Raw genomic sequence first — 15,221 nt, forward strand, 5'->3', positions numbered from 1 at the left:
ATTAAATGAATATTTTTTTTGTCAAATTAACACGAACAAGTTAGATTCAATTTTAAATTTACTGGATACAAAAATAGATTGACAAAGCAAAATTCGATGACGTCATAGCAAAATACTGAACGTCACGTCAACATCCAAGATGGCGGTAAAATTAAGTCAAATCTGAAAAAAAATTCTGAAAATGGTTTGAAAATGGAAAATCCCCATGGGTTGGCCAAATTTAAAAATCAGTGAAACAACCAGACGTCGACTTGCAAAGATAGCTGCTGGTCTCAACGTTGCTGGCATATTAATGTGTTTGATTGTTATGATTACTGGCGCTTATATATTTGCAGCCATTCAAAGTAAGACGCACTTGATTGAAGATTTTGATCCTAATTCGCTGCCAATATTTCTGATTATTGTTTCGTTTGTTGGAATGTTTACAAGTGCTTGTGGAATCAAAATTTGCTGGAGCAATCATAAACCCAAAAATCGCGCAAATTTGAATCTATTCTTGTTTATATATATAATTATGGTGGCAGTCTTATTTTTGTGTGTTTTTGTATCCGCTATAATATGCTTTGTTGCTATTGGACTTCTAGAAAAGGGATTCTCTACTGGTATTTCATCGTCAATGAAAAAATATAAAGATATCCAAAGTAAGAAAGCAGAGATTGACCAGCTTCAAATTGAGTACAGATGTTGCGGTGATAAAGCATATACAGACTGGTTCAAAGTCACTTGGATAGACGAAAAATACCTGAGTTCAACTAAGAAGAAGAATATTGAACGGTAATTTGACCGAACTTGAATGTCAAAAAGTTCGATTTTACAATGTTTTGATAAGATACAAAATAATTGAAATATAAATTTTGTTCCAACTTTCGGCTATATTCTCTATTACAACTTACACTATATAACATACCATTTGTTAAGGGAGCAACCATTTAACTTCAGGGGGGTTATGGTTTTTTGTCTGAGTCAGAACATTTTTTTTTAGTTTTTCGACGCTATCAATCAACTTGAATTGCTTTTTTTTAAATTTAACGCTATAAGGACACTAAAGGTATGGGGAAAATCTGGATTCAGAATATTTTTTTTTGTCATCTGCTTGACCACAATATGTTTTTTCATCAAATTGGGGATCAGAATATTTTTTTAGAAAAAACTATACCCCCCCCCCTTTTGAAGTTAAATGGTCGTTCCCTAAGAGCAAAGTAGACATTGGTCTCTCAGTTGTTGCATGCAAATCATAAACATTCTTCCTTTTCTATACCATGTAGCTATCTAATGAAAATACAAAATTTGTAACCCTTTACCCCATCCCTCTTTGGTTTCATGTCGTTAAGGCATAATAATAATACTGACCTGATTGATTGGTCACGTGTGATTGGTATAGTAACTGATGTGCTATTGTTGACACATTTTAAATACGTTATTTCACTTGATATATTTAACAAATACATTTCAATATTTTATTCTTTTTAATGTACAATAAAACAATATGTGTACTGTTGCCTTTGAATGATTGCAATTAAGTCTATCAAAACACGGGGGTCCTCGATGGCCAAGTGGTCTAAGTAGTTCTACTACTGTAATCACTAGCCAGTCAACACTGAGGTTGTGAGTTCGAACCCCGCTCGTGCGGGTGCACTCGACTCCAATCTTAATTGACTAGGATTGTCAGTTTTCCTATCGAAGGTCGGTGGTTTTCTCCGGGCACTCCGGCTTCCTCCACCAATAAAAACTGGCCGCCACGAAATAGCCCAAAAGTGGCGCTTAAAAGTGGCGTTAAAACACCAACGATCAATCAATCTATCAAAACACCGACGTGAATTATTTTGGGAGTATGAAAAAACTCTGGTCTTCACTGAGAAAAAACTTTTTCTTTTCACACAGTACAATCAAGCCTCATCTGTTGTAATTATTAACTATTAACGATATCTACACAATATAATTGTTCCTGAACATGCACAGACTTAAAATTTCTTTGTTGAAAACATTTTTATTCTTTACAACAATGTTTATATCGTCAAATTATTAGTGGTAGGAGTAGACTAAAAAAGTGGTGGTGGGGTGGGGGGAGGGACACACTTCTGAAAGTGACTAGCAAAAAAAATCCTTTCCTGTTGTCATATAGTCAAGAAGTAAGTCAATGTCCTCTTTCATTTTTATTATCAATTATGTTTTTGTTTTTGTGGAGATGGGAGCAAAAACATAGGTAAACCCCAGTTCTCCTACGCCAGTGATTATCGGAATTTCTTCGGGTACTAACTGCGAACTTTCAAGTTATTTCAGGTCTTTTTCTTCATTGTAATGAATCTTCTTATTTTCATGGAAAAACTTAAAGGGCAAGATAAAATTCTGAAATATTGACAATACTAGAGGTTAATTTGATGATGACGTGCAGTTTACTGTTGATTATCACTAGGGGTGTCACGGAATAGAAGTTCCTTCATAATATAAGTTCCAAATGGAAACAATATTCTGGAATATTATTTCCACTGGAATAAATATTACAGTAAATGTTCCTAAGGGAATAAATGGTATAGAATATTTGTTCTAACAGGAACAGATATTATGACATTGTTTATAACAAAGTTTCCAGTGGAACTTCTGTTAGGCGGAACAAATATATGTTGACAGGACTATTATACTAACGTGTATTACTATTACAGAATTTACCTAAATTACACGGAAAAAGATAAACAGCAGCCCAGTAGGCAGGAGTACAATACTAGAAGTCCTAAGATCATCCCAATTTTATGCATGAACGACTGAAATCGACACCATAAGTTTTACCTACACGTTATTTTTGTGTCTCAACTCACGAGAGACATGTTTTCATGGTCTTAGATCTAATAATACAATAATTGGTTTAATAAAGTTTAAGTATTCATATTCATATTTATACAAGACAAGCCATCTGATCTGTAAAATGTGTTCAGTGCCATATTGGAATTTTTGGACTGAGAATATGGATTCGCATGGCGGATGAAGCAGGCATATAACAAGAAAATAAACCGGTCTCGCAACGTGTGGAGTTCATGCGATTCCTTCAGTTTTTGTTTGTATGTTGATAACATTGATTTACGAGATTTGATATTGTACAAAACTGATACTTGGTTATCTATGAATGATGCCGAATGTATTTATCTCGAATGAACTTCAGCTCAATGAAGCTAATAATGACAGACAGTAAATATTTTTTAGACAGAAATATATTGGTATAAAATTGAAAATGGAAACTAAAATATCCGACAAAAGAGACGATTTCAACTTTGCCATTACAAACTTCTCTTTTAGATGTCGATTTTTCTCTATCGAAGCGGCATCGATCGATTGTCTCGTATCAGCGTGGTCGCCTCGAGTGCAGGAGGTCGGGGATACAATCTCGGATCGAGTCTAATCAAAGACTTGAAAATTAGTATCTGCTTCTACGCTAAGCGCAGCATTTACGAGTAAGAGCAAAAACTGAATGTCTCAGATTCAGAATAATAAGTACAGAAAGGGTGGCATGCCTTCCTGTGGAATGTTACCTTGTAAAATGCAAGTTAACAATTATATCCAGTGTGTCTGTCTTCTACAGGGTTACCGATACCACAGACTATACACAATAAAAAACAATACAATTGGTGATCAGTATCTTAGCTGTAGTTATAATGTTCTCGTAAAAATTAAAATAAGGTGGCATTTTACACATTTACTTTTATCGTAATGTGATAAATATAACTTAAGTATTTCAAAATTAAATGTTTAAACTCGGGTAAAGTTCTTTCAAATTACAGCAAGGGATGTGGCAAATATTTTATGTACATGTATGTTCAGGACGATCTGGAAACGGGAACTATAATAACTAATTCAGTTTATATGGTTCTAATGCTAACTGACTTCTCCGAAATATTTGCGACGATAAAGCAATCTGATTGAATACAGATCCCGTATCTATGCTTCGCATACATGATCTAATAACTCTTCGTTCTTTCTGTTTTCAAGACCTGTCGGGATCCTCTCGGCAGATGGCTGATTGGCTGATGTAATAATTACCAAAACAGAAAGTAAAACTGAGTGTTGTTAGATCCCCGTAAACAAAGCGTGGCCACATATGAAACGTTTAAGAGTGTTGTTTCTAATTTTTGTGTTTAAGTGTTGTTTCTAATTTTTGTGTTTGTTTTCTAGAGTGCCACTATTCATTACATAGCTGTGGTTACCTTATTTAGAAGTATTTAGTAGCAACATTACAATGCCTTCAAATTTATGAACCGTCTTTCATTTTCTTCTTTAACTTGTGAATAAAAGTTAAATCATGATACAAAATTATATTGAAAGACAACCAAATAATCTTAGTCTATAATGGATGATCTATGTGATAAAATATTGATATGAAGAAATTGTTTCACAAAACTTTAAATCACACTGTTAAATTAATCTATTAGTAGCCCACTAGACTCAGAGAGTCTCTGCTGCATGAGCCAAGGTGTTAACATCATCCTGCCTTGTTCTTCTATAAAGTCTTAGAGCCGTCATCATCTTCCAGTATCATTTAACAGGGAAACAGCGGGCTCCTATACATCGACAGGAAAGTTCCATGTTTCCCAGTCTTATTATCTGCAGTCGGTCCCCAACTTATAGTATTTGGATAACTTTCTCTCATTAGTTTCCTGGCAGCGAGTCTCCCATTGTTCTGCGCTTTCTGATAACAGTAGGAAATCTGACCGTAATGTGGTCTCTACTTTGGGTGAAAATTTCAGCGTCCTCCAAGCTGCAGTACTTTGCTGTACTCAAACTTCAAAGTTCTGCTTCTGCACTTTTTGGTCAAGTAGCTTTCTCCCGCCCTGACGAAGTTGATTAGATTTGCTGAACTGGCTCTTTTGTGGTCTGGTTTCTTCTCTGTCCCTAACAAATAGGCAAGTCCCCGTAAACTTGACACCATTGGTATCCTTCAGTATCGTTTTTTCTGTATCAAATTCATTTACTGAGGATATGGGCAACTTCAACTGACCAGATGTATGATATAACATACGGGGATGTGGTATGATTGTCAACGAGACAGCTATTCAACAGAGTCCAAATGACGTGGATTTAAGCAATTATAGGTCACCGTAGGCCTCTAACAATGAGCAAATCACAATACCGTATAGCAAGTTATAAAAGGCATCGACATGAAAAAATTGTGAAACAATTCAAACGAAAAAAGTAATGGCCTGATTTATAAACGAAAAATAAATTTGTTATTTTTTTTGTGCTTCGCACCAATCCGATGAATGGAAGTCATTTGCAACTATTTTTTACAGTTTGTTGTTATGTTGTCTTATTTTGTGCTATTACATAACTGTCCCATGTTAGCGAAGGGTTAAGGTCTCAAAAACATGTTTAAAACCAGCGCATTCTGTCATGATGTGACGGTTCCAAGATACGAACCTGTAATGTAATGGTTGTTGTTGAAGGCTGTCTGTCATACTTGTTTTTCGTTTATTGTTTTTTTTAACAAATAAGGGGGTAAAGGCCGTTGGTTTTTTCGTTTGAAATGGCCAACATTTGTAACATGTGGAACTGTTATAGCCGACTATGGGTTTTGCTCATAGTTGAATGCCCGCGTACGGTGGTTTATTGTTGCTTGCATCCGCATTTTGATTTTTTTTAATAAATGTTTCGTTGTCAATCAAACCGCGTCTCATTTTTTATATACATACACATTCCGGCAAAATCATTGCTTGATTATCTTACATATATTTTTCACTCCTCGTATCTAAATCTTCCAGCTATAATCTGCGTAATAGCAGTAATAATTTATACAGTTCCAATAACTCCACTTAATCAGTATCAACAATCTCTTCTCTCTTCTTCTCAAGCCCTGGAACAATTTATACATAGTTATATGAAATTTAAGTTCTATGCATACCTTTAAAAAGTCTTTGCAACAGAGGTTTCGACAGAATCATTTGTTTACTTTTCCAGTTCAAAAAGGACGCTTTTTACAAAGATATTTATCAAAAATATTGTTTGTCTGGAGAAATTTTATATATATATCAACTTATTAAGTATATGTTTTGGAAAATATTGACAAAAAAATCTTAATTTACAAATTTTCCGGTTTCCATTTCGGAGATTTCATGATGAAAATCTTAGTTTTTGGCTCAAAATAGTAATTTCTGGTAATTAAATTTGGTAAGTTTCCTTACAAACTCATCTTTGTAATGTTTAAAAAATAGAGTTGCATTTGACAAATTTTCCTATTTCCTATTTTCGGAGATTTAAGATAAAATCTTAGATTAAAGGCAAAATAAAAATTTCCGGTCATGAAATTTTGTCAGTTTCCTTATACAATCATGAATAAAACATATTGCTCATTTATTTATAAAAATTGAAATTTCCCAGTTTTTAATTTTTTTATTTAAAAAAAATCGATGAATTTAACCCACAATCATTAATTTCTACCCCTATTTACTTTGAGTACATCAATATGATGTCAAACTTGATACAAAACACGAGTTCTTTCAGACACCTGTCCCGCTGTCTATTGTTGAGACCTTATAGTTATTTTGATCTCTAGATCAAAGTCTCTTGAATTCTTCTGTCGTTGGGTCTCTGGGTCATTGACGTACATATATGTTCCCACATCTTTAATAGAGATCTAAGCCTGAAGGGGTATTGGGGGTGGGGGTTAAAATTAATACTTAAGTAAAGCCTGTCAGATGACCATATATAGTTAATCGTATTTGGCAAAAAGCCATGCTCCCTGCACTTAAAGGGTCAATTTGCAAAAGTCGAAAAAACTAGCCTTACTGAGAAGGCTGACCCTACCAAAATTCCCCTATTAACCAAACGGCAGTCCAAAAGTCGATAATTTTCAGACAAGTTTTATAATATATTTGGAACTTGTTCACGTCCAGAATTTTATATGATAGCAGCGACTGGATGTTAATCATTCAACGATCAAATCAACCGATCGAATTTACGTTAATAGTTGGGAATGCAATTGAAAAACTATATAGTATAAATGTTTCTGAACGGATGAACAATACGTTTGAAGTAAAATATTTAAAAAAAATAATAGGTATTACTTTTTAAACACGTATCTGAATATTAAATCAAAACGACATGGGATTTTTTTACTATGTTAAATAGTACTGTCAGACAAGGTGAAAAGTTGTCTCCTTTTTATTCTCGCTTTAAAAAAATGATTTAATGGACAATTGGTCTTGAAAATATATGAATTCAGAGACGATGTAAGATTTTAAAGTTAAGAGTTATTTAACAGTTATTTATAATACTTGAGCCGATGACACAGTGGCGGAATAAAGTTCAAAGCTATTGTTAGATCTGACGCTTTAATATGAACGTAGAAAAGAAATAAATAATAGTCTTTTAGCAACGGAAGAACCCTAGAAATCGACATTTCAAATACATTCGAAACCGATTGAAGTGAAGTTGTAAATGGCTTTAATTATGTCTATAGGAATAATATACTATAAAACAAGAAACTTTAAAATATATGCCAACCCCACTTAACAGAAAATTCAACTGAGGCGAGGTATGCCCCCCCCCCCCCCCCCCACCTCCCAAAGAAAAAAAAACAATATAAAATAATCAAAAATATATATTTATGTTTTTATTTAAATTAAAGACATTAAAGAAATATAAAACGCACTCAACAAGTCAAGTGTGTTTTATTATGATTTGTTGTCTTACTTTTTATGTTTTCTCTTTTTGTATAATTATCTTTATTCATACACGATAGTGCAATATGACCACAGTCTTATGGGGAGAATTGGCCCAATTTTTGTTTAGAATGACTTAAAAGTGCGACCTGGTTTCGAGAAAAGTAAAAAAATATTTTGTTTGTTTTCAATAAATAAAAGGATAAACAGTGAATGGGTCAATAAACTTTTAATCTTCGATATTATTGCAGGACTGGAGACAGTTATTTGAATGACGATGTTCCATTCAGCTGCTGTAATCCAATAAGGGATAGACCATGTGTCCATCATCATGTCCATGACGATGACATGCATTTCAACTATGACTTTAAGACTAAGCTTTCCCTCTTCAAGATTGGATGTACAACTGCTTTGATGAACTTCTATGGTAAAAAGGTTCTCAGTAATATCGGTTGTGTCATCGTGGTGGTATCGATTTTAGAGGTAAGCTAAGTTAAACATGTATTCTGGGAAATGAATAAGAAAAGATGTGTGGGGCTTTTTGCACAAGAAGAATACAATAGTCTGAGGATTTCAAGTAATATATATATATAAGTCTAGCTGAATTAACATTTGTACTGAAATACAAAATGTATTTTATGATTCCTAGAAAGAGATAGAAATGCGATACTCGACGAGCAGTTTTGTCAAAATTCTTGCCGAATACAATTAACCTCATAACCATTAATAAAGTATGGTCACTGTTCTTTGTCTACCTCAAGAGGTCAAAAACAGAAAGTTGTTTCAAAACTTCATTGAGGTCTGGAGCTGGCATGTCAGTAACTGCTAGTATATATATATATAGTCTGTTGTTATTTATGTATTATTGTCATTTTGTTTATTTTCATTTGTTTCCTATTCTGACATCGGACTCGGACTTCTCTTAAACTGACTTTTACTGTGCGTACTGTTGTACGTTTGTTTTTTCTACATTGGCTAGAGGTATAGGGGGAGGTTTGAGATCTCAAAAAACATGTTTTACCCCGCCGCATTTTTGCGCCTGTCCCAAGTCAGGAGCCTCTGGCCTTTGTTAGTCTTGTATCATTTTTAATTTTAGTTTCGTGTGTATAATTTGGAGTTTAGTATGACGTCCATTATCACTGAACTACTATCGTATTTGTTTAGGGCCAACTGAAGGACGCATCCGGGTGCGGGAGTTTCTCGCTGTGTTGAAGACCCATTGGTGGCCTTCGGCTACTGTCTGCTCTATGGTCGGGTTGTTGTCTCTTTGACACATTCCCCATTTCCATTCTCAATTTTATTCTACTACCAATTGCTTGTTAAGAATCCACAGCGTCAGCGGCTAGAATGTTTTTGATAAGTTAACTGAATCTTTATGAAATATTTGCCACTGCATGGTATGCAAACAGAAAATACCCTATTAATCAAAGTATATTCAGGGTATAACATCATATGTACATTATTAAGGTAGCACAATACAAAGATTTTTTCACCCCCAATCAGACAACTTTAAACTGATGTAATTTCTTTCATCCAGCTTCAAATTTCATAAATGAGGTACCAAAAGAAAGAAGAAAGATTAAGCTTTCAAATGGTGATTACTTCGTTATGACATGATTATTACATAATTAATTATTATGTAATTAGTTGCTATATTGTGATGTCCACACTTGAATGAAATTAGCTTCTTTGTTATTCATACCATCCCAAAATATTTTATAGATTCTTGTGCAACACAGTTTGACCTCCAAAAGGGTGTCTTAGATTTTTCCTATATTGTATATCATTCTCTCATAAACCTTTAAAGAAGTTTGCAACCTCAATTCATAAGAGATCACTAAATCAAATTGGGTATAAAATTGTTCTATTGATGTTTTTGGAAATTTTGAAGATAACTGGTCAAGGAACAACATGTGTGAAAATTAGGCATGTAGGGGCACCCATCTAGGAGCTAATTTCATTTAAAACTACATTTTCATGACAAAATGAATGTGTCACAGTTGAATAAATAAGGATTTTCCTACTTGTACCCCATTAACTTCAATATAATTCACACATATATCATGGGGATACTTCAGGATTGGCCTTTAATCATAAATCAATTAGGTTTTGACCAGTAAGAAAGCATTCCAATTCAGCAATTCTAAATATATACAGAAAATGCACACCCTATGCATCAAAAATCAGATCTGGCGGGAGATGTTATTTCATTATTGACCTTGCTGTAAGTCAATTGCTACTGAATGGTAAAACTCCGCCCACCTTTACTATTAATGATCTCATAAGTTTATTTACACATTGCATTTACTTTTTTCAATATGGATTTTATTCTTTTAGTACATAAAATGATATATTTTGTTTTTTTGCATTGTTACAAAAAGTAAGTTATGCAGGTGTACACAAAATGATCAGTTGGTCAGTCTAGAGGATCCTTATGGGGGATTTCTATAATTATAATTGTATATAATGACAATATGGTGTTTTACACAAAGTAGATTTTTTTCATTTTTTGCAGTTTGAAAATGAAATATTTAATTTGTATTTTCTTTTAAAAAGAATTCATATTAAACATTCTCCTCAAGAAATTCTAGTATAAACATCAGCAACATTAACTGTTGTACAATTATATTTGTTTAATATCTGTACATTTATATTTTGATTCCCTCTACAGCTCCAAATAATTGTTTTGTTTTTTCTCCTGGCAGCTCCAATACAGAAATGTATTTTTATTTGGAATTCATTATCTTCATTTTTCCATAAATCCTTAATTCACCTCTTTTTCATAACTGTTATTTTTATTGGTGGTCAGTGGTCGTAAAGCTATCGGTCAGACAAGTGCATTTGTTTATAAAACTAATTATCATCAAAACTCATTAACAGTGCAAGATATGTAAATAATTTTTTCTTCTGTGGTTTTTGAATATTAAGAAGTAAGAAACACAGCTGAAAATGAAATTTTGATAACATTAAGTTGCTTTTGTATTGTGCTACCTTAATCGATCAAATTATGTAAAATGATAATAAACAAAAATAAGAAAAGTTAATGCTGTGAAGTTAATTATTCAAGTTCAATTTCCTTTCAAATTGTAATGCAAAAAAAACATCTTCCTGTTCAGGAGAATGTCTCGGCTGATTGATTGATTTCGTTTGCTTATCGCTGAGTGAAAATCGGTGTATGTACATTGAGACTCAAGTGGTCAGCCTTTCTTGTCTCACGGATGAAGGTCCTGTCAAACAATAGAGACAGTGTAAAACAAGAATAAAATGGCAAGGGACAAACGTGCAGGCGACATTAAGATTAATATTCACGCATATCATTTTTATGCCCCCGCCGTAGCGGAGGGGGCATTAAGTTTTACCCTTGTCCGTCAGTACGTCCGTACGTCCCAAAGTTGGGTTCCGTTCTCTAACTTTAGTTTGCCTCAACCAAATGCTATGAAACTTATACACAATGCTTATTACCACAAAATACAGATCAAGTTTGAATTTTGGTAGTGTCACTTTTATTGTTCTAGTGTTATGCCCCTTTACAAATGGAAAAATTGCTGAATTTTTCGTTTCCGTTCTCTAACTCAAGTTAGTCTCAACCAAATGTTATGAAACTTATACACAATACTTATTACCACAAAATACAGATTAATTTTGAATTTTAGTAATGTCACTTTTATTGTTCTAATGTTATGCCCCTTTACAAATGGAAAAATTGCTGAAATTTTTCGTTTCCGTTCTCTAATTTAACAAGTTTGCCTCAACCAAACTTTATGAAACTTATACACAATACTTATTTCCACAAAACTCAGATCAAGTACAAATTTGGGTAGCATCACTTTTAACGTTCTTCAGTTATGTCCCTTTATAACTTTATATGATATGCTTGGGGGTTATCATCTGTGTCCCATGGACACATTCCCCATTTATTTTTTTAAAATTTATGACCTTTATTTAATTTCTAAAAAGAGTAATCAGTTTGATGACCGGGAAATTGTATTTATTTTAACATTAAAATATATGTGATATGTATCCGTTTATGCTAAATACATTTTGCCAGTTGTAGTAAGTTACCACTTTCCCCCTTTTTTCAATTTTGTTTGCTTTCACCGTCTCCTCGAGCATTTTGGTTGAAAACGTCGCATTTCCGCACGCTATATTTAATTGGCACGTTTTGACGTCGGGCACTTGGGTTTACTCCTGGTTTGCCCACATTTAATTATACCAATTATTCATTAGTAAAGAAAACAAAAAATACAAAAGGTTTAATGAGCATACAATTGTATAGTCTGTTCCAACTTAATAAGTTTATAGTTTATTTGTGTTTTCTATATATGTTCAGGTTTTGGGCTGTAGTTTTATAAGAAATGGCCTTTTGTTATGCCTCATCCGCTACTATGAGGGGGCATTAAGTTTTACCCTTGTCCGTCTGTACGTCCGTCCGTACGTCCCAAAGTTGGTTTACATTCTCTAACTTTAGCTTGTTTCAACCAAATGTTATGAAACGTATACACAATGCTTATTACCACAAAACACAGATCGAGTTTGAATTTTGATTGGTGGCGTCACTATAACCGTTCTAGAGTTATGTCCCTTTACAAATGGAAAAATTGCCCAATTTTTCGTTTCTGTTTTCTAACTTTAGTTTGTCTCAACCAAATGTTATGAAACTTATACACAATGCTTATTACCACATAATACAGATCAAGTTCGAAATTGGGTGGCGTCACTTTTACCGTTCTTGAGTTATGCCCCTTTATAAACATTAAACTGCTGAATTTTTCGTTTCCGTTCTCTAACTTTACTTCAACCAAATGTTATGAAACTTATACACAATGCTAATTGCCACAAAATACAGATCAAGTTTGAATTTAAGTGTCACTTTTACCGTTCTAGAGTTATTAGATATAAGAAGATGTGGTATGAGTGCCAATGAGACAACTCTCCATCCAAGTCATAATTTATAAAAGTAAACCATAATAGGTCAAAGTACGGTCTTCAACACAGATCCTTGGCTCACACCAAACAGCAAGCTATAAAGGGCCCCAAAAATTACAAGTGTAAAACCATTCAAACGGGAAAAACCAACGGTCTAATCTATATAAAAAACGAGAAACACTTATGAACCACATCAACAAACGACAACTACTGACCATCAGATTATGCCTGTTTTCAAATGGTAAAATTGCTGAATTGTTCGTTCCTGTTCTCTAACTTAAGTTAGCCTCAACCAAATGTTATGAGTCTTATACAAAATACTTATTACCACAAAACACAGATCAAGTACAAATTTGGGTAGCGTCACTTTTACTGTTCTTCAGTTATGTCCCTTTATAACTTTATATTATATGCAAGCGGGGGAATCATCTGTGTCCCATTGACACATTCCCCATTTATAGATTTTACGTTTCCGAGTTATGGGGTTTTATTACAAATGTTCTATCACAATAGTGAAAAATTACAATGTTGCCCTTGTTTTCTGGTATTTGGTGATTTAAAAAAAAAAAGAATACAACAAATGTGTTTGTTTTTACTTCTGTCCAATTTAAATGAAACACTGGCCTGTATTCCAAGTCAGTTTATGTATGTTAATAATCTTTAAATCTAGGGGCGTGTTTTTTTGTTCTTCGGTAGTGAGCCAGAAGAGGTCCATTTCTGTTTTTTTGAATAGAGAAGATCTTCTGGCTCTCTTCCACCTCTTCTTTTTTGATGGGTAGTTTAGACGGCAGAGGCACATAACAAACATGGCGTCGTTTAGTCTAAATGACATTAATAAATTTATGAATGCAGATATATTAGAATGTGAGCTGTGTTATAAACGTTTTTATGGTATGACAGTCATAGTAGGACATCCATGTAGGACAATAAGCTGGATAAATATAAGAACTACACGGACAATAACAGTTAAGGGACGACTATTTGATATTCTAGGGAAGGGATTTTGATTGATTATTGTTTAACGCTACTTTCAACACTAAGTTGGGCTATTCCGTGGTGGTCAGTTTAAATTTATAGATGAAGGATGGGGAAGGGAAGAGGGCATTATTAATTTTTCAATCTGTCGCTAATTATGCCTATTTTTCAGCACTTACCAGGCAACTATATTCATATATGAAATCCTCCTGTCCCCAACCCCAATAAATGAATAAATATCAAATGGGTTTTCTTCTTATTTAACACAAGTTTAAATTGATTGATTGTTTGTTGCTAATTTTTAACGCCCAGTGACAAATATGTCATGCATGTTCAGGACTCGGTTCAGGTATATAATATAAAAACGAAGAGATGTATGATTGCTTATGAGGCAACTATCCACCGGAGTTCAAATATGAAGTGGATGTAAGCAATTATAGACAACCGTAATTAAGGCCTTCAACAATGACAAAACCCGATACTGTAAAAGTCGTCTATAAAAGGCCCGACGTGAAAAGTGTGAGAAACAATTCAAACGAAAAAACAAACGGCCTAAATTTACATAACAAAATAATTTACAAAATATCAAATATGAGTCGAGGCATGAACCAACGACAACCACTAAACTATAGGCTCCTGACTTGGGACAGGCACACAAAGAATATGGCAGGGTTGATATAAAAATGAAGATTGCCAATGAGACAACCCTCCACAAGAGACCAAATGACACAGCAATTAACAGCTATAGGTCACCGTACGGCCTTTAACAATAAGCAAAGCCCATACCGCAAAGTCAGCTATAAAAGGCCCCGAAATCACAAATGTAAAACAATTCAAACGAGAAAACTAACGGCCTAATTAATGTACAAAAAAATGAACGAAAAACAAATATGTAACACAGCAACAAACGACAACCACTAAATTACAGGCTCCTGACTTGGGACAGGCACATACATACAGAATGTGGCGGGGTTAAGCATGTTAGCGGGATCAGGCCCAACCCGCCCCCTAAGTAACCTGGGACAGTGGTGTAACAGTACAAGAACATGTTTGTGAGCGCTCAGTCCTTCCCGAAGCTGGGACAGTGGTGTAACAGTACATTATAAGAACAACCTGCACAAACCAGTTGCAATTAGATTAACTCCAAAGATCGGTACGAGACACACAAAAAAAAACTTACATTAAGACAATAGACACAAAGCACCGAAATAAGAGTATTTGCAATTACTGGAAGTTTGTTCAAAGCTAATAACAACTAGTACTGAAATAAATCTTGTTCTCCCAGACTGAAGTATCAATCAGTACACAACCAACGGATTTATTAAAAATTAAAAAAAATTAAAAAAAATGTCTGAGAAATGTCTGGTATACATTGTATACTTGCATATTGATACATATACAAGGAACATTTTTGTAAAAGTGGTGGTCCGAAGGTTTTGGCCATCGAAATTTTGCAATAGAAATAATAGTTAGGACCAGAAGATTTTCTTTAAGGACCATCAGAGAAAAATGATTTTGAGACTTTCCGATATCTTTGCTTTATACAAAAATAATCCAGTTTGGTTACTTTAAAAAAATTGGATAGACAAGATGTCCTTTTTGATCATATTCGAGACAAACATTGACGAATTTTTGTGCAGTCTAAGATTATTCTTAAAAATCAAATAGTGGGGGTTT

At 33.9% G+C, this 15,221-nt stretch overlaps 1 protein-coding gene across 1 annotated transcript in view; it reads left to right on the forward strand.

The window, feature by feature from the left end:
• Positions 1 to 131: 131 nt before the first annotated feature.
• The window catches only part of LOC127736912 (photoreceptor outer segment membrane glycoprotein 2-like), a 101,942-nt gene continuing 86,852 nt past the window's right edge, over positions 132 to 15,221 (forward strand). Inside the window, exons 1-2 of the mRNA XM_052247476.1 lie at positions 132 to 774; positions 7,895 to 8,126. Of these exons, the coding sequence (XP_052103436.1) occupies positions 206 to 774; positions 7,895 to 8,126 (801 nt within the window). The 5' untranslated portion in view covers positions 132 to 205. The remainder of the gene's footprint in view (positions 775 to 7,894; positions 8,127 to 15,221) is intronic.

Source organism: Mytilus californianus, unplaced genomic scaffold (assembly GCF_021869535.1).
Source record: "Mytilus californianus isolate M0D057914Y unplaced genomic scaffold, xbMytCali1.0.p SCAF_4, whole genome shotgun sequence".
NCBI lineage: Eukaryota > Metazoa > Mollusca > Bivalvia > Mytilida > Mytilidae > Mytilus > Mytilus californianus.